General features: G+C 40.8%; 7 protein-coding genes across 7 annotated transcripts; 5 read left to right on the forward strand and 2 right to left on the reverse strand.

Annotated features, from left to right (window-relative positions):
- Nucleotides 1–1,278: 1,278 nt before the first annotated feature.
- LOC130704157 (facilitated trehalose transporter Tret1-2 homolog) lies at nt 1,279–3,835 on the forward strand. Its single transcript, XM_057525629.2, has 7 exons — nt 1,279–1,403; nt 1,799–1,859; nt 1,938–2,009; nt 2,070–2,293; nt 2,360–2,610; nt 2,681–2,966; nt 3,022–3,835. The coding sequence occupies exons 1-7, from the start codon at nt 1,359–1,361 to the stop codon at nt 3,724–3,726; spliced, it is 1,644 nt and encodes a 547-aa protein (XP_057381612.1). The 5' UTR covers nt 1,279–1,358; the 3' UTR covers nt 3,727–3,835.
- A 1,116-nt stretch (nt 3,836–4,951) lies between these two features.
- On the forward strand, nt 4,952–7,868 carry LOC130703743 (facilitated trehalose transporter Tret1-2 homolog). The gene is made up of 7 exons (XM_057525193.2): nt 4,952–5,089; nt 5,684–5,744; nt 5,805–5,876; nt 5,945–6,168; nt 6,232–6,482; nt 6,540–6,822; nt 6,886–7,868. The coding sequence occupies exons 1-7, from the start codon at nt 5,045–5,047 to the stop codon at nt 7,591–7,593; spliced, it is 1,644 nt and encodes a 547-aa protein (XP_057381176.1). The 5' UTR covers nt 4,952–5,044; the 3' UTR covers nt 7,594–7,868.
- An 885-nt stretch (nt 7,869–8,753) lies between these two features.
- On the forward strand, nt 8,754–10,889 carry LOC130703753 (uncharacterized). The gene is made up of 9 exons (XM_057525206.2): nt 8,754–8,772; nt 8,894–9,002; nt 9,086–9,232; nt 9,365–9,472; nt 9,608–9,658; nt 9,756–9,838; nt 10,113–10,236; nt 10,320–10,477; nt 10,564–10,889. The coding sequence occupies exons 2-9, from the start codon at nt 8,895–8,897 to the stop codon at nt 10,775–10,777; spliced, it is 993 nt and encodes a 330-aa protein (XP_057381189.1). The 5' UTR covers nt 8,754–8,772; nt 8,894; the 3' UTR covers nt 10,778–10,889.
- Nucleotides 10,890–11,663: 774 nt separating this feature from the next.
- LOC132088221 (uncharacterized) lies at nt 11,664–12,540 on the forward strand. Its single transcript, XM_059496552.1, has 4 exons — nt 11,664–11,704; nt 11,839–11,947; nt 12,028–12,171; nt 12,325–12,540. The coding sequence occupies exons 2-4, from the start codon at nt 11,840–11,842 to the stop codon at nt 12,538–12,540; spliced, it is 468 nt and encodes a 155-aa protein (XP_059352535.1). The 5' UTR covers nt 11,664–11,704; nt 11,839.
- Nucleotides 12,541–13,991: 1,451 nt separating this feature from the next.
- On the forward strand, nt 13,992–17,796 carry LOC130703776 (ubiquitin-protein ligase E3A-like). The gene is made up of 12 exons (XM_059496503.1): nt 13,992–14,331; nt 14,395–14,566; nt 14,626–14,754; nt 14,813–15,592; nt 15,654–15,821; nt 15,890–16,225; nt 16,304–16,357; nt 16,422–16,776; nt 16,849–16,961; nt 17,025–17,305; nt 17,368–17,502; nt 17,573–17,796. Exons 1-12 carry the CDS (start codon nt 14,294–14,296, stop codon nt 17,691–17,693), a joined length of 2,682 nt encoding a protein of 893 aa, XP_059352486.1. The 5' UTR covers nt 13,992–14,293; the 3' UTR covers nt 17,694–17,796.
- Nucleotides 17,797–18,007: 211 nt separating this feature from the next.
- On the reverse strand, nt 18,008–18,953 carry LOC130703761 (uncharacterized). The gene is made up of 4 exons (XM_057525216.1): nt 18,841–18,953; nt 18,546–18,782; nt 18,336–18,458; nt 18,008–18,260 (listed from the first exon to the last, which is right to left on the reverse strand). The coding sequence occupies exons 1-4, from the start codon at nt 18,893–18,895 to the stop codon at nt 18,043–18,045; spliced, it is 633 nt and encodes a 210-aa protein (XP_057381199.1). The 5' UTR covers nt 18,896–18,953; the 3' UTR covers nt 18,008–18,042.
- Nucleotides 18,954–19,461: 508 nt separating this feature from the next.
- LOC130703755 (uncharacterized) lies at nt 19,462–21,191 on the reverse strand. The gene is made up of 8 exons (XM_057525208.2): nt 21,007–21,191; nt 20,762–20,911; nt 20,585–20,692; nt 20,411–20,461; nt 20,265–20,347; nt 20,076–20,199; nt 19,844–20,001; nt 19,462–19,745 (listed from the first exon to the last, which is right to left on the reverse strand). Exons 1-8 carry the CDS (start codon nt 21,106–21,108, stop codon nt 19,532–19,534), a joined length of 990 nt encoding a protein of 329 aa, XP_057381191.1. The 5' UTR covers nt 21,109–21,191; the 3' UTR covers nt 19,462–19,531.
- Between the last annotated feature and the right edge of the window lie 494 nt (nt 21,192–21,685).

Genomic DNA, 21,685 nt, shown 5'->3' on the forward strand with positions numbered 1-21,685 from the left:
GAAATATGGCGACTATTGGTGCGGTCGCCTTCGTGATAATTAGGTCGCGAGCAAACACAGGATTCAGGCGTGCAAAGTGACCGCATGGAGTCGTGAGTAATTCTGCATTTTACCTGCGTAGTTTCATCGGTCACATCGTTTCTACGGATCATTTTCGAATTGAAATTGTTAGCCATGTTTATTCTCAAATAGAACGTTGAATTGCATAAGTAAGCACCTCCGCTGTGATCATCTTTCAAAGTTCTAACTGACGGTCGACCCTTCGGCAAGCCAAGAGTGAGGCAATAACTCGCCTATTATAAATATAAAAATAGAGGTTTGCAAATGTTATTAGACCTTATGTGTTCCATTGAATTATTCGCACGAATTTCCCTCCCATTGACGTGTAAATGTTTTTCCTTTGTAACAGTTTCATGTGAAGATACGCAATAGTGCGTCACTCTACAATAGCAGGTTTTTGTTCACTAAGCGATTCACCTTAACTCTTTAACTTTTGCAGAATACCTTATACGTGTGTGAGCAAAATGGAAAAGATTGCCGCTGATGAAAGAAATGTGTCGTGAAATTTGATTAGGAGTCCAAATGTTCGTGTCCGGCATAAATTATCACGACGTGCCACCTATAATAAAATCAAATCTTAATATTCTAGACGCTGAACGTAATGCCACTTCACAATGCGTGGAACTGAAGAAGGTGAGTCGTTGTTCCGTGTGCGTCACAGTTTGTCGTGATTGACATTCCAGTCATACATCAGAATGCACATTCGATTTTCGAATGTTACTGGCCTACTTGTCGGTTCATCAAATTACAGAAAATAGTCGATTCCGATTCTCGCAACGTTATGGCAGACCATTACACACGAATCGCTGTTGCCACATCCGCATATCGGATTGTTAATAATGTTTGACTTTCCAATCTGTATTAAACAGAGAAAAAAAAGAACAAAAAGAGAAAGAAACGGTTTGTACGCCATTGGTGGAAGATGTAACAAACGTCTTTAACATGATTAGCACGTAGGGTATGGGCAATAGCTGCCAAAAGTAATACAAGTCCACTGAACGACAACACATTACCATTTAAAAATCCAGTTTAAACGAGTACGTGTCATCTAGCGTAACAACAAGAGGTGTTAATCTTTAAAGTGTATTGTTGGCATGGCCTAATTGATGAGCATAACAGTACCTTTACCGTGTATGTCTTCTTGTTCACAACGTACGAACCCTGGACACATCTATCTATATAAGGGAAGCCTAGCGTAAAGACCAAGAGCTTGTTGGTCCCAAAACACGTTGGCCTTCAGTAGCTACTGAGTTTTTAAACTTATTCGGCAGAAAACGTTCAGGGTGTACAATCCGGCCATGTTGAAACATGTGATGAAAAATCCACACAAGGTTTTACCTCAAGTAAGTATCTATCACAGTTCTTTATTGCCATTTTCTAGGTTAAAGAAGATGCAGCTATGAGTTGAGTTAATCTGGGAAAACGAATTTGATTGGATTGCACGAAAAAGGGTGTCGTTACCAAGTCATGTCTTGATTAGATCGAATGGTTTCATTTTGTTGATTATGTGAAATTCGACACTGGTTACGTACTTATCCTGTGGCATCCGATAGGACCTGCATTTGGAAAATTGTTATATTATTCCATAAAATATTGCGGTCGATTGGGTGCTATTGGAGTTCATTGCACGTTACTGGCCTTTGGGCTCACCACATTTAAACGGTGTCATCTTCAGTCACAGAAATTAGTCAAAGTTTATGATGTACTTGTAGCATAATTAGACTGTCGAATGTGTTAGTTACTAGCTGCGGCCATCGGGTCATGGGGATTCTTCTGCACAGGGCTGGTGCGCGGATGGAGTAAGTTGAAAATGAATTCTATCTTTGTATTACATATTTACAAATGGGAAATTATCTTTCATTTCTATCGATGTGTAGGTTCACCTGGAATACCTTCGCTCAATGCGACCAAGAATTTTGAAATCGAATCGTCTGATGTGGCGTGGATTGGTAAGCAAATGTGATCACATCAGCCGTTTGGAGATTTAAACTTCTTACACTTTTGAATAGCCTCCATGCCTCCACTTTGCGCCCTCGTTGGAGCTTTGCTCGTTAGCTATCCAATGCAACATTTCGGCCGAAGGAGAACTCTCATTGGCTTGTCCATCCCTTTTTTTATCGGCTTTTTATTGATGGGATTAACATACTTCGGACGTCATAAGGCAATGTTATACGTAGGCCGATTGATGACCGGTTTAGTAAACGGAGCCTTAACGCCATCCTCTCAGATATATGTAACTATTTTTGTTGCCATTGCCAATTACTATTATTAAAGTTGATGATGTACATTCGTCTGACAGATTAGCGAATGCTCATCGCCACGTATTCGTGGCGTCCTCAGTTCGTTGACGGCCAGCGCGTTGGCTCTGGGCATCCTAACACCCTACATCATAGGCGCCTTTGTCGACTGGTGGGTCTTGGCCCTTATATTAATCGTTTTTCCGGTGCTGTTGTTCACTGGGATGATTTTCATGCCCGAAACACCCATCTGGCTGATGGCGCACAAGCACGAGGATGAAGCGCGACGTGCACTTCAACGTCTGCGCGGAAAGTAAAAATGGCCGAATTCGGTACGAATTAAGGATTGCCAATTTAATCTCTATCAAATTGTATCGATTTAGACGAACGGATGTTGATGCTGAATTTTTGCGGATTAAAGAAAATCAAGAGAAGAGCGATAAAAAGAAACACAAGATCCAACCGAGGGAGTTGTTGAAAGGCTCCGTTTTGAAACCTCTGAGTATTTCTCTGGGCATCATGTTTTTCCAGCAATCTACCGGAATCAACGCTATGGTCTTTTATACCGTCAACATCTTCAAATCGGCTGGATCCTCAATTGACGGCCGCTACGCCACCATCATTGTCGGTGTTGTCCAGCTCATCGCCACAGCATTTTCAGGATTTTTCGTAAGAAACCCTATTCATATTCGATGTTTTCAACACTATCATTTATTACTAACAGGTGGACCGCTATGGCCGTCGGATTCTTCTACTTGGCTCTGCCGTGATCGTCTCTTGTTCATTAGCTGCCATGGGTTCTTTCTTCTACATGCAGGAGCAATGGGGAGCCGCTTTAGCTACAGAAAAACTTGGTTGGTTACCATTACTCTCGCTGGTCGTCTTCTTTATCGCGTATTCTGGCGGCTACGCCAATGTTCCCTTCATTCTCATGGGCGAGCTGTTCCCGGCACGTTACCGGTCTATTCTCGGCCCGCTCAGCTCTTCGTTCAACCTTTGTTGCACGTTTATCGTCGTGCGAAGTTTCCCCGTTATGCAAGTCACGATGACCAAGTACGGAGCTTTTTGGTTCTTTATGTGCTGCACACTAGTTGGAATCGCGTTCGTCTACTTTCTTCTGCCTGAAACTAAAGGCAAAACACTGGAAGATATTGAGAAAATCTTCTCCGCGAAATATGATGCAACCGGCACGTTGAAAACAACTGAAGCGCAGACAGATGAAAATTCTTTAGAAGTTAAAGTTCCTGCTGCTTTGTCTGGTGATATTGAAATGAATAAATCAAATGACGGAGCTTTACGTCAGCACAAGACGAAGAAAAATGGAAACGTTGCGTTGGACAACGGCAATCAGATTACAACGTTGGCTCTGACGCCAATCGCCGATTCAGAAGACGAAGAAGATGGATCTCTAGTTATGGCTCCTTTATAGTTTTGAACAGATCTTCCGCATCCACTCACAGGATTTTGAATGGATATTCGTAATTTTAGATTACCGAAAATAATTTAATGTTACGTGTGAACAGATCGCTTGTTTGAATTGTTCTCCCAAATTTGTAATGGACATCTTGTTAAATTTTTACAGCATCTAAAAATTTTTCAATGGATTTCAGTTTCCACTGACACATCGGATGAAACGTTAAATCAATACACAAGCAATGTCATTTATTCGAATCATTGTTTTTACTTCTAATTTGTGGGATATAAAAAAAAAATACCTATTAAAAATCAAGCAGGTTAGACTGGGGTACTGCGTGAATGCAAATTTAATCCGTTCATCTTGTTATGACCCCGAAAAATCCCAGACAGCAAATAATTTATTCGTTGGACATGGTCAAAATGGTGTCATTTCCCTTGATTTCGTAGAAAAAGATTGACATTGAATTGGCACTACTATTTGATTGTTATTTTCAGACAAATCTAACCGCTAGAATTAATGACCTGTTATCTTCTAGCTGTATCTTACAATTGATATTTTAAACATCTTTTACGCAGTTATCATTAGAATCCAACGTACCATGGGGTTTTAATACAATGTTGACCTTGCTAGAAGCTTTCAGGTTCGATTCTCTCCGAGGCATACTAACTACTACGCGTACAATAAATAGATTATAATTTCTAAGAAAAAAAGGGCAATGGGATGCACAACCTGCAAGGCTGCAACAACGTCTGCAATTTCAAGTAATCGCTTGACCCATATTTTGCATTCAGGTACAGGGAAAGGTATTTTAAACGAAGAGATAAGGCAGCAGTAAAATGAATCTTCTTGAATCTGACAAACTGTCTTGATTGGGGAAGGTGCTCTGTTAGTTGAACTCATTTACATCTGTTTGCATATCAATCGACTTTAATTCATTAATAACCAAAGAAATGCTAACTGGTATTCATTCATTGGCAATAACTGGCACTCTTACGCATCAGAACACAAATCGCAGCGGTAAAGGGGAAAATGCATCTAAAGCGTCGCAATAGTTAAATCTGGTTAGCAACACGTAGCCGCCAAACGTGACTAATTCGAGTTAGATTTGGGAAAAAACGGTGCATTTCAGAATATCCAGTTTAAGGCTGAGAAAGAAACAGGTAAGCCCGTAGGGCTTACTTCAACATCGCAACAGGGTATATAAGTGAAAATACGCCCACTGTGACGGCCATTCGTACTTTGAACGAGGTCGCGTTCACGACAAGCTAACAGACGCTCTCTGTAACGAACGAAATTTTTGCATCGTTACGGCCTTACTTTATCCTCAACAATGTGGAAGCGCGTCATGAAAAATCCTCATAAGGTGTTGCCTCAAGTAAGTCAATACGCAGTTACATGTATTCTAATAAGATTATCTGATTTCTGTACGAAACTCTGTGTCTACTGTGAAATAAAACCGACATTTCTTTAGCATTTTCCAACATTCCAACAGTGAAATAACATGTGAACTTATTTAATTTTTACACCCCCACAGTTTTTTAGTTGATCTTCTTCAGCACGGACCTGTAATGACCTTCGTATTTCTGTTAGCCTGAATGTGCAAATGATGGCTCTGTACATCCCGTCTACCCGAGTAATTTCGTTGAATTGGCCGATCAATAGCGTATCCAACTGTCTCCTGTGGCATTCGGTATGGCATGCATTCGGAATATCATTTTTCCGTAACTGAGAACGTTGCTGCCGATCGAGTCTCATTGGAGTTTATAGTGTTGGATATCAAATTGAACTCTCAAACAAAATGCCCTGAAACCTTGGGCTTTTGTGGAATACATTATAAACGTTGACCTATCCTGTAGTTCGACCTCTTCATCCGTTTGATAGCAAAAGAAGTTACCTACTGGCTGATTGCCCCCGCTGTTTCATGTGAAGACTTCTCATCTCTTAATAATGGTTTCTTAAATCTCTTTAGCTTCTTGCGGCGGGTATTGGTTCTTGGGGATTCTTCTGCACTGGAGCTGTCCGCGGATGGAGTAAGTTAAAAATTTGTATGGTATTTTTACAAATGAAAGCATAAACCCAACTTCTCTTAGGTTCACCCGGAATCCCTTCCCTCAATGCGACAAAGACTTTTGAGATGGATGCAACAGAAATGGCATGGATAGGTAAGGAATACCACCATATTTCATGTACATCTGGAGAATAAAAAAAAATTTACATTCTCGTTTCACAGCTGCTATGCCACCGTTATGTGCTCTTGCTGGTGCTTTACTCATTGGCTATCCAATGCAACGATACGGCCGGCGGACAGCGTTGATTGGATTGAGCTTTCCTTTCTTTTTAGGATTTCTTCTGATGGGTTTCACTAATCTCGCCCAACACAAAGCTATTCTCTTCGTTGGCCGTCTAATGTCTGGACTAATGAACGGAGCTGCTACTCCCGCATCACAGATTTACGTACGTAGCTGTATAACTTGAACAAATCAATAGAAAATTTGCACCGCTTGGTTATCAATTTAGATCAGCGAATGTTCATCACCGCGCATCCGTGGAATATTAAGTTCATTTACGGCCAGTGCTTTGGCGTTAGGCATTTTAGTGGCATACATAATCGGTGCCTTCGTCGATTGGTGGGTCCTGGCGTTCGTATTGAGTATATTCCCGTTGATGCTTCTTACCGGTATGGTTTTCATGCCTGAAACTCCTATCTGGCTTATATCCCACAACCGAGAGGATGACGCAAGAAAAGCTCTGCAACGTCTACGTGGAAAGTGAGTTTAAACGATACCACTTGAAATGAGATGCTTTTATTTGATATCTTCGTATAGGCGGACGAATATTGAAGCAGAATTCCAAAGGCTAAAGGAGAACCAAGCGAAAAACAGCCAACAACCACAAATCCAGCCGAAAGAATTATTGAAAGGATCTGTTTTGAAACCGTTGGGTATTTCTATGGGAATCATGTTCTTCCAGCAATTTACTGGCATCAACGCCATGATCTTCTACACTGTCAGCATCTTCAAGTCAGCTGGAACCACAATCGATGGACGTTATGCTACTATCATTATTGGTTTCGTCCAGCTCATCGCTACAGCCGCATCAGGATTTTTGGTAACACAATGAGTGGATATCAATGTCATAGTATTATCACAATCCAATCGATTTAAATTGTAGGTGGATCGCTTTGGACGTCGCTTGCTTATACTCTCATCCGCGACGATAGTCTCTTGTTCATTAGCGGCCATGGGCACTTTCTTCTACATGCAAGCCCAATGGGGAGTCGCTCTAGCTACAGAAAAACTTGGTTGGTTACCTTTGCTGTCGCTCATTGTTTTCTTCATCGCTTATTCCGGAGGGTACTCCAATGTTCCATTCATCCTCATGGGTGAGATGTTTCCGGCTCGTTATCGTTCCATTCTTGGACCGCTCAGCTCTTCGTTCAACCTGTGCTGTGCGTTTACCGTCGTACGGAGTTTCCCTCTGATGCAAATTGCAATGGAAAAGTACGGAGCTTTTTGGTTCTTCATGTGCTGCACGCTATTGGGAATCGTCTTCGTCTTTTTCCTTCTGCCTGAAACCAAAGGTAAAACGCTGGAGGACATTGAGAAACTCTTCTCTGTCAAATACAATGCCGATGGCACGTTGAAAATCAGTGAAATGCAGCCGGACAACTATTCAAATGGAAAAACGGCATCTATAGCTTCTTCTGGTATTACAATGGACGATCCAAGTCGCGCTTCTTTCCATAAGCAGAAAGGCAATCCGGATGGCAAAATTGCGATAGAAAATGGAAATGGTTTTCATCCAGTGGCCTTAAATCCAATTGCCGATTCGGAGGATGAAGACGAAGATGACGGTTCACTCGTTCCAGCACCCATTTAGAGCATCGGCTGTCCTGTGCCTTAACAGATACACTTACGAAGGCTTACGGAAATTCTTAGTGGCATGGCAATTTTATTTCCTGACAAAAACGGAATAGTCGATGCGGTAAATCAGTTTAATAATTTAATAGCTCATGACTCAAAGATTTTATATTTACCCGTGTTCTTAGAAATGAACTGTGCAAAGCTGCATGTAATGATGGTTTGTTTTTACGAATTTCACTTTGTGTAATTGTAAATTTTGTTTTTTGTCTGGAAAGAAACTCGGAAAATGAAGATGGATTATTTTGATTCTTGATAATTAGACGAGCGCCATAATAGGACACAGAAATGGCAAATAAGCGACATGGTTTTGAAAAATTTAGTTTTTGATTTAATCACATAGGGAACGAGTTCAAATTAACAGGGGACTCAAATCATTACAGTTTTGGCTGATAAAAAGGTGGTCGCAAACGCTCTGATAAAACTAGATAGGCGTACTTTGAATTTGTTGCCTGATCGCAAGAGTGATCTGCAAATTGAATTGTAAGGATAATATGTTGTGCTATTTTCACGTTATGCTACCTACGACGAAAAGACATGCAATACGCGGATGTTCTCCAAATGCTTGTATTTAATGTATAAACGGGACAAGGGGTGATTCACTAACGCAGTGAGCTACGCCCAAAGTACTAGTATTTTAGACAGACATGGATAGATAACCGATCACCGTCTGTTTTCAATAACAAATGCGTATAGAATATTGACCCTAATAATGATCACTAAGCAGTTGGCAATATAAACGTGGGACTATGCCATTTGGCCTCTATTTGTTCTTTTTTCTTGTTAACGAACTCTGTGAATCTGTTGGATTAGGTGTTCCAATAGGATGCAATGCTCAATTGTTCCTAAACCGTTTACACTAACACATGCGTCACAGGTTATCCGATACATAAAAATGAGCTGATGAATGTCTACTATTGGCTTAATAGTTTCGACCTGTAAACAAAAAAAACCGCAGCTTATGAACACGACGTCTGAATAGGTGTATGCTCAACCTCAATCACCATTGCGTGGACGCAGTTTCCACTGCATTACGTCAACAAGTTTCATCTGTATATATACTGACCAGTTTCAATACAGAAATGTGAGTTATCATCCCACTGAGGTCCTGATAGTCATTATTTTTCAGCTTGCTGAGGTAAACTAATAATGAAACGTAACACTGTGTTGTTTTCCTCTTTTAAATTTCATAGGATATAGATTACAATTTTCTTGTTACTGTTACCATAAGTTTATGAATCAATTTTCTATATTATCAGAATGGTTAAGTTTTGCTTCGTCGCATTAGCTTTGTTAGTGGCGTGTTGTGTCATTCAAGGAGCATCATCCTACGAGGATGACGTGGAAGCTGCCTGGGAAACGTATCAGGTAACTTTCCTTCAAATATGGACTAGGCTAATCCCTGTAAGAGCGTTTGATTTGAAAACGGAATGCATTGACTCGATTTTAAGGCTCATCATCCGCATAAGGCAGATGCATCCCCTCAAGAAATTGCGAAGCGTAAAGGCAACTTTGCTAAAGCTCACGACATGATCATGAAACACAACAAAAACAAGGACGCCACTTTCCAGATGGAACATAACAAATTCTCCGCGATGGTAGATACACCCTGCAGTTAACAGGGGCCACTTTTTTCATTAAAGTCACCCTATAATTATTACAAGAACAGGCATCCATCTAGATGCAAATGACCTTTTTTTAAAAATATAAAACGTTATTCCGTTCCATAGGACGATGACGAGAAAAAGCAGTACAATGGAGCACGTCCTCCACCGCATCATGAAGGTTCGAGGTTGCTAAATATTGACGATCTAGCTACGAGGCAACTACCCTCCAGCGTGAGTTTGCCTTTGTTTGTTATTTAAATATGATTCTTGAAAAAGACTGGAATCTTAGCTAATCAATACAGACATTTCATCACGTTGTATAACATAACAACATTGTTCAATTAACCTTGTTTTTTTTTTAAATAGCTGGACTACCGTACCGATACATGCTTGGCGGTAGTTAAAAACCAAGGATCAGTAAGCAAATTTATTTTCATTATCTTTAAACAGAAAAATTTGATATTACAGAGGCCAGTCTACTAAATAAGAAGTTGTAATCCTTAATCGTATCCAGTGTGGAAGCTGCTGGGCTTTCACTGCTATTGCGCCGCTAGAATTCGCAAATTGCAAAAAGACCGGTACACCTGTGGTTTTGAGGTGAGTGCGATATAAATCTTAAGAATCCATTTGGCAATAAGCTGCGCGTTATGCAAAGAACGAGGCTAATGTATACCGTAAGGGCTTATCATGTTTCATGTCCTCATATTAAGGTTGAGAAGTATAGCCTGTTGCGTTTAGTACATGCCAGCATTTTTCAATAAGGCTTCAGGTAACTAGTAAGCCTACATTACGCTCGAAATATAGAGAAATCACGAGCTTTCATTAAAGACAACCATACCTGATTCTTTGTTAACATATATGATTATTCCAGCGAACAACAGTTGGTGGATTGTGATCCTTATGACAGCGGCTGCAATGGTGGATGGTACACAAATGCTTGGTATTACATACAGAATGGAAGTGCGAAACAGTCACTCTACACTTACACCGCTACCGTAAGTAACCGATTGCATACTTATAGGTTTCGCCGTTTTTGGAAAGATGTGTTTAACATGTTATTTGTCCATCCTTGCAAAAGAAAAACACGTGCAAGTATACGTCTGCCATGCTAGGAGCCACAGTTTCATCGTACGGTTACGTCACGTCTAATAGTTCCGCGTCTATGCAATCAGCTCTGCAGAAGTACGGTCCTCTTGCAGTGGCCATCACCGTCGTCAATTCTTTCAATTTATATAAGTATATCTAATGATTCTTAATCGACGAGAACCCTATGCAACAAAGAGTTATTGCTATTAACGCAACGTCCTTCTTGTCCAATATAGGAGTGGAGTGTACACCGATCCGGCATGCGACAATTTGGGTGTGAATCACGGTGTAGTCGTTGTCGGCTGGGGCACTCTCAACGGAATCGGCTATTGGATCGTTCGTAACTCGTGGGGAGCCAGCTGGGGAAGCAGTGGGTACATTCTTATACAACGTGGTGTCAACAAATGCGGCATCGAGCTTTACCCTGCCGCCATTGTATCCGTTCTTTAAAAGCAAGGCTCTTCAACTCCTATTAAGGGCTTTAAAAGTATAAAAACCAGTTCGCAGCCCCACTTTTATTGATGGTCTCTGTAGTTTGCCTTTTTTCGGGTTTGTAACTCTTGGCCGAAGTAAAGCTGTTATGTAGCCCGCTTACTTGGGCCTAATATGTTATAATAAAAATTGAATAGAGCAAAAACTGCATTGATTTTCTTTTTCGATTGATTGATTTTAAGCTATTTCCTATGCTAAAGAAGCACATGTCGCAGAACGGTTGTTATTGCGTAGTGCAGTGCTAACCGTGTTCTTATACTGACTGTAGAAAAAAAAATACTGAGAATAGTGCAAGCATATTTGCGTGAAAAGCTGTTTTAGATTATTGTTTGCTTCGCGTGCTAATCGCTTCATGTTTGCATAGCAGATGCGAAAACGATGCGCTGCTGACGAAATTAGCCACCACAAAACTGTATGGGATTCCTATAGTAACTTATCAAGATTGCCTTCAAAACTCGTTTTATTTTGTTTTTACTTTTAATTTTCTATATTTTCAACGAGCTATGTGGTTTGATAGAAAAGGTGTTTCAACAGGATGCAGCTGGATATAGATCCGGCTCTGCTTTACCTAGCAGAGTTTGTGCAATGTGCGTCAACGGCTTTCGAATACATCAGAATGGCACCGTCAACGGGTACTGTTTTGGCTCATAACTTCTGTGCACGAAAGCGATTAGCATCTCGTAAACACCATCTGGGTCGTTTGGATATACTGAATTTAAATGCGTCATACGTCGACTCTGCCACTGCTTGACTAGGTACATGGAAATAAATAAAATGCGTTTTGTGTCAGAATTTCACCTATATAAAGTGACCAGTTTCAGCATTGAGAGACAAATTTTTGTCACATTCAGGTCCCTGATTGTCACTCCTATTTAAGCTTTCCACGTAAGTATAGGTGACTTACAAAAACAATTTCACTAATGTTCTTGTAACTATCTATTTGACATGTGAACGTTTTGTAGCTTATTGGCAAAATTGCAAGAATTTCATGATACAACTTGTTGCTTTTCTTTTATCAGAATGGCCAAGTTTTGCTTCGTTCCACTAGCTTTGCTGATGGCTTGCTACGCTGTTCAAGTTTATGGAGCTCCTCCCGACGAGCTCACTGTTGCCTGGGAAAACTTTTTGGTAAGAAACCTATAGAGAATCAGTTATTATTCTTAAAAAGAAGAAAGATTTATCCGTAAATTGTATTGCTTGATTTCAAGGCGCATCATCCAATCAAGGGGGCATCTCCTCAAGAGCTCGCGAAGCGTAAAGGCAACTTTGCGAAAGCTCACGCCATGATCGAGAAACACAACAAGAACAAGAACGCTACCTTCCACATGGCACACAACAAATTCTCCATCATGGTAAGTACAGACTGGATGGCAATCAACGGTGACCGACGTATTCATTCTATCGATCCCGTAACTCTCTGACAATAAAGAGGCTTCCACCTCGGTTTCAAGACTTGTATTTGAAAGCGTGTATAATTCCGTATTCTTTATTCCACCATTACATAGGACGACCACGAGAAAAAGAAGTACACTGGTGTGCATCTTCCATCGCATCCAAAAGATGTGAAGTACTTTGATGCCAATGAATCCGCAGTATCGACGCGCCAGCTGCCCCGTTCCGAATCTACTTGCTTACCTTCATGTTACGTAATGCCAAAAAGTAAGACGCAATTAACATTTGCCAACACTTTTGAAGGCTTCATGCAACTACGTGGTGCTTGAATGCAGAAAGCGATCATTTTCATTAGTTAATTCTCAACATTAACATAATTTCTTTAGCGAGCAGCAATTGGTGGATTGCACCTATTCCCGTTCAGGTTGTTCTGGTGGATGGTACACGACCGCTTGGGATTACCTAATGAATGGATCTGCGGAAGAATCACTCTACCCTTACACTGCTGAGGTATTAGTTTGCACGTTGATAGGTTTCGTCGTTTTTCTTTTAGTATTCAATTATTACTATTATTTTTTAGGGTGAAACTTGCAAATACGATGATTCGATGAAGACAGCCGTAGTTTCTTCATACGAGTATGTCCGCCCAAATAGCCCCTACGCCATGAGAACAGCTCTGATGAACTATGGGCCTCTTGCAGTTGCCGTTGCCATCGTCGACTCTTTCTTCCAATACGAGTATCCTAGCTATAATTTAGATGAGAACTATACGCCACAAATAAATGCGGCTATTAAGGCAACTTATTTTTCTTCCATTACAGGAGTGGCGTGTACAACGATCCGGCATGTGATCCCGCCTTGCCTTTGAGTCACGGTCTAGTCATCGTCGGCTGGGGCACCTACAATGGAATCCCTTTCTGGGTCTGTCGCAATTCTTGGGGAAGCGGCTGGGGAAGAGGTGGCTACATTCAAATTGAGCGTGGTGTCAACCGATGCGACATCGAGGCCCATGCTGCTGTTATAACTGGCATCGTTTGAAACTAAGGCTGTTCCGAGCCACCTGATGATCGATGCGAGTACGAAAGCCAGTCAGAATTCCTTTTAATCCATCCTTTTTTATTCTTCCATGGCAGTTGGTTTTTGTGGATGGGTTTGCATTCGTTAGTCTAAGTAAAGCTTCGTTGTAACCCGGCTATTTTGGGATTTAATACATTATATTCAGAGTATTCATCAAAATGTCTGTGGTCGCATCATGATAATATTAATTGAAGTAGACTGCACTAACTCAACTGACTGCAGTTCAAAATTTGTTCATAATTTAGCCACTGCGCTGTGCCACAGAATTTCGCCTACACAAGCGACTAGTTTCAGCATTAAGAGACAAATTTTTGTCACATTCAGGTTCTTGATTGTCGCTACTGTTTATCTTTCCAGGTACGTATAGGTGAAATTAGTCAAATAATTTCCCTAATGTTCTTTTACCTGCCTATATCTTTCATACGATAGAAGTACTTCTTATTCCTCAATTCAATTAACTAATGGGTCGTCGCTCTCGTAAGTTTGCATTTTGTTAGTACATTGGCTTCCGGCGGGTTACGGAAGACTTTTGCAACTAATTTTTTTTTTTGTTTGTGAATTGGAGCAAAACGGAGGAAAGCGAAAACGTAAGCCAAAAGTTTTTCACGCTCTATGTTTTGTGCAAAGTTCTTCAGCTCGATCACAGATGGCTTCCTAGCAGGCAGTGCAGCGCAAAGTGCACGAATGTGTTGTTGAAGAATTCTTCATAAAAAACGAAAAGAACGACGTGCTGTCTTAACTGTTATTTATTTACTTAACTATCACTAGGGAGTAATTCCAGCTGTTAAGATTGTTGCCTTCTGAGGTCAACATAACGTTAAACGAATAAGATTAGCTAATATCAGGACTGATCAAAGCTATAAACAGACAATGGCTCTGATATCACTACGCTAGTCTTCGATGTCTGTTACGTTCTTTACGATCCTGAACGTCGTCATCTATTCACAGCCTTCTACTATTTATCGTTCATCATAGTTTTGGTTATAAAGTAAAATTTTCCCAAATATGGCTGAAAGTTGCCAAAATAATGTTGGAGAACTGAGGTAACTTTGACTACCACAAAACTTACATGCAATTGTTACATGCAATGACATCTTCTTTTACAGTAGCACTCCTGGCGATAGTCAATCATTGGATAAACGTGTTGTAGCTAGCCAGCTAATCAAACGTTATTATTACCAGCTGACTCAAGGCTGTGGTGATCCAAACTGTAACAATGAAAACTGTGCCTCTAGCAAAAAAGTTCAAGCCCTTTCCCCAAACCAAGCTGCGGCTCAAGTATTTTTTTAATGACAATAATTTAAACCAGGTGTATCATTGTTGATAATTTATCATAGGCTCTGGATTTGTTTGCCCGTAAAGGAAGGTTGTGTGTTGGCACTAACAAAAATGATTTACCAAACACACTGTTTCCTGAAATTACACCTGCCAGCAGTAGTGCCCTAACTGATCAGCAATTGCTTAAAGTATTATTTTCAGTAGTTAAACTCATGTTTCCAACAATACCACTATATGAATGTGACGCAGGGCTTATGGGTGACTCCAGCTTCTAACGTGCCCAGCCATTCTGCCAGTGACAAATCGGTTATTTCCAGAATAACGAAATTAACAGAAACAAGTTTCAAGGAGATTATTGACAATTGCAAAGAATATGGAATTTACTCAAAGCTTGTGCATACCTTGGGCCACATCTTTGCCAATCCTGAACTATTAGGACAAAGTTTTATTGGGCCTATTAAGGACCAATGTACATCAATTGCGGCACACGGTCAATTGAGTAAAGAACAACTGCGCTCGATGGAGGTGGACTTGGATAAAGACAGTGACAGCCAAGAAGCCGTCGCGGAAACGCGTCTCCAAGAGGTGGGCCAAGAAGTCACTGTTGACGTCTGTTCCATCCGCCAATCATTTGAAGCCTTAAGCTCAATAGAACCGCAAAACTATGAAAGCGCCTTAGTCCAAGCCCTAATTCTCCTACTTGATACCCTTGAACTCGATATGAAATACGGGAGGCAAAAGGCTGAAGTCAATTTGCTCAACGTTTTTATTATTGTCTTCGAATTACCTTGGCTCGGCTCTGGTGACTACTTTGAAAGGGTCTTGCCGAGCTTGTGTCGCGCCTGTGCTCTCTTACCTTTAACCCAACAAGCAACTCTAGTCCGATTTTGGGCCGCTCACAATGTCCCCAATCTAAGAAATCTGGTCCAAACACTTCAGCAACTTATCAGTTTTCGAGTGTTGTCGGGAGAATTCGGCCGAGATTACGCTGTCAATGATGACAGTACCATTACAGCTTGTGTAAAGGTAATATTACTCAAACCTTAGAAGGAACTTTGCCGTTTTTATTTTTAAATTTGTCTTCTAGGTGATGCGAATGTTGTATTGCGTCAACATATTTTCTTGTACTGCATCCAGCAACAACTCAAACCATGCATCGGTTGACAGGATGGAGACTGACGACGCGTCCAAAGGGCCCATCGACGTCTTTTCCTTTGGTATGGATCCCCCTAGACTGGGCGCCAAACAAAATAAGGTAAGTTAATTGCAGTTAACATTTTATCTAAAGATTTTCTGCTAATCCATTTTGGACGAAATTAACAGACACGGAAGAATGACCCACTAATGTCAGAACTCGGAGTTAGCATCCTAGATTGTCGCAAACCTCCGGTTGCATTTGCCGATTTTTACAACGAACCCCTAAGTGACGTCGTAGAGATGGATCGTGACTTCGCCTACTTTGCCGCTGCATCGGAAGCGCCTCCTTCTGCCTCTAACGTTGGCCTAAAGATCAGCTTCATGAACTTCCCTTTCATTTTAACCCCAGCCGCCAAAGCCCTTGGTCTGTACTATGACAACCGTATACGAATGTATAGTGAAAGGCGTCAAAGCATTTTCAATAGCGTTATGAATGGCCAGCCTAGCAATCCGTATCTGAAGGTAGAGCATCGGAGTCCTAAGTTTTTCATTGAAAAACTCGTGTTCTTATTCGTGCCCGTGCTTTTTTTGTTGCATTAGCTAAAAATCCGACGTGATCATGTTATTGACGACGCCCTTATTGGATTGGAAATGGTTAGTTTCGACGATAATTAATTCTACCGAGGGTGTTACATAATTGGCAAACCTGTCATTATAGATCACCATGGAAAATCCATCAGACCTGAAGAAGCAATTGGTGGTTGAATTCGAAGGCGAGCAAGGCATCGATGAAGGCGGTCTCTCTAAAGAATTCTTCCAGTTGGTTATTGACCAGGTTTTCAATCCGGACTATGCAATGTTTTCATTCAACGCTGATACGCGTAACTTCTGGTTCAATCCTACTTCGTTTGAAAGTGATGCGCAATTCACGCTGATCGGCATTATGCTCGGATTGGCTATTTATAACACGGTCATTTTGGACGTCCACTTTCCTATGGTTGTTTATCGTAAGCTTCTCGGTCGTAAAGGAACATTTGAAGACCTTCAAGAACTCGATCCATCTCTCTGGAAAGGTATCTTATTTTTTATTACCAACACGAAAATTTACCCTAACTCTAAACAATTGTTGATTTTTGAAAAAAAAGGCCTAACAGAGCTTTTAGAATACTCGGATTCTGATATTGAGGAAACACTCATGCAGACATTTAGCATTTCTTACAAGGATGTTTTCGGTGTTGTTTACAACCACAACCTAAAGGTGTGTTACTTTCGTCGGTCGTTGTGGACCAGGTCATTTTAATTTTTACTTTTTTTAATTTAGGAAAACGGTGCAAGTTGCAATGTCAACCTGGAGAATCGCCGTGAATTCGTCGAACTCTATGCAGATTACTTACTCAACGAATGTGTCGGTAGGCAGTTTGCTGCCTTTCGTCGCGGTTTCGCCATGGTGACGGACGAAAGTCCGCTGGGCACACTTTTCAGGCCCGAAGAAGTCGAACAACTTGTTTGCGGCAGTCAAATTTTTGATTTTGAACAACTTGAGAACGCCACCGAATACGATGGTGGCTTCGATAATAAATCAGAAACCATCCAACATTTCTGGTAACGCTACCACCAGAGCAACCATTCAACCTGTTAATATTAATTTGCTATTTTCACAACAGGTCAGTTGTCCATGAACTGAGTGTCGAAGATAAAAGGCGTTTGCTTCAATTTACTACTGGTTCTGATCGCGTACCTGTAGGTGGCTTAGGTCGATTGAAATTGATCATTGCTCGCAACGGAGCGGATTCAGATCGGTAAACAAATTGAGTATGGTAGCCTTCCATTGTAAACATGCCAATCTTTCTTTTGTGTGCAATATTACAGGCTTCCAATGGCTCACACGTGCTATAACGTGCTTCTACTACCCGAATACAACAACAAGGAGAAACTAAAAGAACGCCTGATGAAAGCAATTGATTACTCGAAAGGCTTCGGTATGCTCTAAGAAATCCCATCTTTTTCGCATTTTGATTAGCTATTTGTGGGCACAAAAAAAAGGTGTCACAAAAAGAAACGAGCTAATTTATTACACTGTTCTTTTTCTCCTCCTTTTGTCTTGTGCACATGGTAGTCTGAAATTTGCTGTGCTGGTATTCTCTCTCTCGTCCCATTTCCTTTCTGTACATAAGTTTTTTTTTTTTTTTTTTTTTTTGTTTTGTTTTCGGCCAAATAGAAAGGGTTGGCGAAATGTGTTTCCATCTGCAAACTGCTAGATTGACCATTGCTTCCAGGGCGATTAAGGTAAAAGGCTAATTTTTACATTATAGAAATACGATTACGTGTATTTTAACGGGTTAACCTAAGAGAACAAGAGCGGCTATAAGTGTAAAGAGGAACGAAAGGGAGACATGCATAGAATTGGCTGCGTTGCACAAATCTCCTTGGCAATATTTAACATCCAAAATTAGACCACCAGACAGTGTATCGGTGAATCCCCCATTTTTCAAAGGGACATCGTTCGTCCTGTCCTGAACGGCCCCACAGAAGTAGGTAACATTTATCGCTTTCCCGGCTTCAGATTACGATGAGAAAAGAAAAACGTTAACACACTTGCAAGGAAACAAAGCTCTTTGAGTTACATCCTCACCTGAATAATAAGCATAGCGAATGCAAGAATTGGCACTGGTCTTGGGGCACGTTACTTTACACCCCCTAGTATCACAATAGTCCTTTACGATAGCTGGATCAGGTTCCGGGGATGATGTGTCGTCTATGTTTCAATATTTTATAGTCAATTTCGAGTCTATTTTTTTTTTTTTTTTTACGTGACTCATTCTTTTGTTATGAAATGCCATACTTGTAAAAACGAATGGTGTGAAGCACGGAACGTATTTCTTGATTCTGGCGCAATCAGGTACCGTATTGTTCTCTGTCACTCCGGGCCAGGTGAACTGGTAGCACTCAAAAATGTTATTTTCCGTAGTGTTGGATGTAGTTTCTCTTTTGCTGCGAAAAGGTTCGACTGTTTCCATGACTCGGTAACCGACATGGCCGTGACCGAATACGACTGTCCGAAAGTCTTGAGGATTAGATGCTACAAAACAGAAATGGTGAATATGCGAACGTGTCTTTGTGCGCTAGAAATAATTTACCTTCGGAACCGACAAGAAAAAGAACTGCGATGACTATTAAACGTACGTCAGGCATTCTCTGTAGCTTTCTATGTGATTGGTAAAAGGTGAGCAAAGCAAGTGAAATGTTGTGAAACGCTGGATCCTAGCTTATCTTTACGAAAGGTGCCATACGCGATAACTGTTGCGTCAATGGCGTCATTGATAGACTATGACAATTATGCGATAAGGCACCAAAACAGGCGGGGGTTCGTGAATATTTGCTTATTTACCTTGAAAATGCAGAATTTTGAAAACGATTCTTTCACCCGTCACTGAGCAACTCATCGTCAGAGAGACTTATCCTCGTATCATCAATTGCGCACTGAAAACGTTGATAGTAAATCTCAATTTTTGATCCAAATTTGAAAGAATGACAAGCTGTTTTCCGCCACAACAATTGTTAAAGATAATGGTTTTACTCTGACAGAAAAATCTATTGAATGAAGCCGATATTTTAAAACATCGTAAAGAGCGGCAGTGCGAGTGGTTTGAAACGACATCAATGCTGAGTCATAGTAATACTTGGAAAAATGAAGATGCTGTTTGCGTGCTACTTTAAATGTATTCAATATCACGTGCTTTATGATATTGAGACAGAAGTTGTACAAACTAACAGTGGGTAGCTACTCCATATAATGCAGGTAATCCCGTACATAAGCCAAAATGGGATCTAAATGATGGATGTGATGGCGGCGGCGAAATTTTCGATGTTACACTTGTTGACACCGCGTTGCATAAGAAAGTAGCCTGAGTCTCCCCAAGCATTTCCCCATGAGTTACGAACGATCCAGTAGTCCATCTCGTTTTGCGTTCCCCAGCCGACCACGACTACAGCGTGATTCACTCCTTTGTTGTCACACGCCGGATCGTTGTAAATGCCGCTTCTGGATAATTGCAGTAAGACAAAAGTGGCACCAACGAGAATGCCAGGATATAATTAAGAAGAGCATTACCGTAAAAATGTTTTGTATATGCAGTATACCTATAAGCGTAGAAGGAATCGGTGACTGTAAAGGCGACAGAAATAGGGCCATAGAGCTGCAAGGCCATTTGCATAGATACAGGATTGTTACGTTCGAGGAAACCAGAGGATGCGACTTTTACTCTGTTCATGCACGTCTTGAATTTGCATGTCATATCCTGAAATTAGAAAGACTGAGTAAATCGTCAAATAGAGAAAAGCTGGAACTATCGGATGCTATTGCAGACTTTACTTGACCGGTGTAAGGATAGAACGACTCTTTTGCAGATCCATTCTGTAAATAGTTCCAGGCGGATGAATACCATCCACCGGAGCAGCCAAGATTGCTTGGGTCGCAATCAACCAATTGTTGCTCGCTGAAAGTTAAAAGGAACGAATTGCATCAATCTTTTGTACAGGTTGCGGGTCCGTGATCACTCACCTCAAAAGAACTGACTCGTTGGTCTTTTTACATCGTGCGAATTCTAGCGGCGTAATAGCGGCAAAAGCCCAGCAACTTCCACACTATAGTACAACAATTATTAAATCTGTTGTATCAATTAAGGACAAATGATTTTAAAGTATCACCTGTCCTTGATCTTTAACTGCCGGCATGCAATTGTGGTTGCGGTAATCTAGCTGTCCTCCAAATAAAAGAATTCAAATAAATTACGTCAACAGTTTACGACGTAGTTCAAAGTGCTGCACAATGCACTGCTGCACTTGTGGTTAGGGCAAGAATATTCTAAAGCAGAAACGTACCGAGTCAGGCAGTTGTCCTGAGGATCGGCCAATGAGGGCCAGACCTCCTGAGTTGTTCACGTCCATGGGAAGGCGTAGACCAGTGTAAAGCTTTTTCTCATCATCGTCCTGTAACGAACAAGTTAAGCAAACATAAAAAATGTTATTGCTTTGTAGAAGAAATTGTGTGATACTTACCATTGTAGAAAACTTGTTGTGATCCATTTTGAACGTGGCATGCGAATTCTGGTTGTGTTTCTCGATCATAGCATCGACCTTAGCAAAATTTTCAATGCGTATCAAAATTTCTGCCATAGTTTGGCGAGCGCCATTTCCGGGAAAGTCAGTCTTTCGTCCAAGTTAAAAGAGAAATCGTAAGAAAGATGATTAATTTCAAACCGTACGAGTTATTCGTGTTAACAAGCCTAAAACCTCTTTTTTACCTGATATTTTAGCCAAGCGGTTCCCACATCATCCTCTTGTCCGAGCGCTAACACAGCGCAATAAGACACTGTGATAGCGGTTATGATGAACCCGGTATTCATCGTGCTATTAACAACTAAACTGAAAAACGGAGAATTTTGAGTACAAAAGAAAAATTTTAACGTTTCTGCAAACTTCCTTGAGGTTACGGTGCACAGTTTGACTGTGACAAGGATCGAAATCACCGGTTTTTTATATAGACAAGGTTGCGGGATATATTTCACGTTGTCTGTCACCTTGTAGATTATAGCGTGAAAACGTCATTGCAAAAAGGGGGAATTGTTATTTGATAATTCTTCTGGTGGGAGTGGTTCTTATAATCTCATTTCGAGTATAAGTGTCAAGAGAAAAGCATAGTTCTGTGAAACACGGTGTAGTTAAACCATATAACATAACAGAATTTGCCGACTAGACTTGTAAATGTGCTCGTTTTCTGATGCGTTGACTCACCGCGGTCGTTCAGGAAAAACGACCGCGGTGTTATACATCAAGTAATTACATCCTTTATTGAAAAGCGTCGCTATCTCACAGTAAGAGATAATTTAGAAACAAACTTGCATTAAACGAAATGAAATATCGATTAAAGAAAATTCCCCGATGGCAATCTGCTTAAGCGCTTAATTGCCCGACAATAATGTT

This window comes from Daphnia carinata, chromosome 8 (genome assembly GCF_022539665.2).
Source record: "Daphnia carinata strain CSIRO-1 chromosome 8, CSIRO_AGI_Dcar_HiC_V3, whole genome shotgun sequence".
Lineage (NCBI taxonomy): Eukaryota > Metazoa > Arthropoda > Branchiopoda > Diplostraca > Daphniidae > Daphnia > Daphnia carinata.

Coding starts and splice junctions, on each gene's coding strand:
- LOC130703761 (XM_057525216.1), bottom strand. CDS start 18,895: ATGCCTGACGTACGTTTAATAGTCATCGCAGTTCTTTTTCTTGTCGGT. Junction 18,783..18,840: donor TTTTCTTGTCGGTTCCGAAG/GTAAATTATTTC, acceptor TCTGTTTTGTAG/CATCTAATCCTCAAGACTTT. Junction 18,459..18,545: donor CACACCATTCGTTTTTACAA/GTATGGCATTTC, acceptor ATTGAAACATAG/ACGACACATCATCCCCGGAA.
- LOC130703755 (XM_057525208.2), bottom strand. CDS start 21,108: ATGAATACCGGGTTCATCATAACCGCTATCACAGTGTCTTATTGCGCT. Junction 20,912..21,006: donor CCGCTTGGCTAAAATATCAG/GTAAAAAAGAGG, acceptor CTTGGACGAAAG/ACTGACTTTCCCGGAAATGG. Junction 20,002..20,075: donor TCTATCCTTACACCGGTCAA/GTAAAGTCTGCA, acceptor TTCTAATTTCAG/GATATGACATGCAAATTCAA.
- LOC130703753 (XM_057525206.2), top strand. CDS start 8,895: ATGGTTAAGTTTTGCTTCGTCGCATTAGCTTTGTTAGTGGCGTGTTGT. Junction 9,233..9,364: donor ATAACAAATTCTCCGCGATG/GTAGATACACCC, acceptor TCCGTTCCATAG/GACGATGACGAGAAAAAGCA. Junction 9,473..9,607: donor CGAGGCAACTACCCTCCAGC/GTGAGTTTGCCT, acceptor TTTTTTAAATAG/CTGGACTACCGTACCGATAC.
- LOC130703743 (XM_057525193.2), top strand. CDS start 5,045: ATGTGGAAGCGCGTCATGAAAAATCCTCATAAGGTGTTGCCTCAA. Junction 5,090..5,683: donor CTCATAAGGTGTTGCCTCAA/GTAAGTCAATAC, acceptor AAATCTCTTTAG/CTTCTTGCGGCGGGTATTGG. Junction 6,823..6,885: donor CAGCCGCATCAGGATTTTTG/GTAACACAATGA, acceptor TTTAAATTGTAG/GTGGATCGCTTTGGACGTCG.
- LOC130703776 (XM_059496503.1), top strand. CDS start 14,294: ATGGCTGAAAGTTGCCAAAATAATGTTGGAGAACTGAG. Junction 16,777..16,848: donor CGATCCATCTCTCTGGAAAG/GTATCTTATTTT, acceptor TTGAAAAAAAAG/GCCTAACAGAGCTTTTAGAA. Junction 17,306..17,367: donor GAAACCATCCAACATTTCTG/GTAACGCTACCA, acceptor TTTTCACAACAG/GTCAGTTGTCCATGAACTGA.
- LOC132088221 (XM_059496552.1), top strand. CDS start 11,840: ATGGCCAAGTTTTGCTTCGTTCCACTAGCTTTGCTGATGGCTTGCTAC. Junction 11,948..12,027: donor TTGCCTGGGAAAACTTTTTG/GTAAGAAACCTA, acceptor CTTGATTTCAAG/GCGCATCATCCAATCAAGGG. Junction 12,172..12,324: donor ACAACAAATTCTCCATCATG/GTAAGTACAGAC, acceptor ACCATTACATAG/GACGACCACGAGAAAAAGAA.
- LOC130704157 (XM_057525629.2), top strand. CDS start 1,359: ATGTTGAAACATGTGATGAAAAATCCACACAAGGTTTTACCTCAA. Junction 1,404..1,798: donor CACACAAGGTTTTACCTCAA/GTAAGTATCTAT, acceptor CGAATGTGTTAG/TTACTAGCTGCGGCCATCGG. Junction 2,010..2,069: donor GTCTGATGTGGCGTGGATTG/GTAAGCAAATGT, acceptor ACTTTTGAATAG/CCTCCATGCCTCCACTTTGC.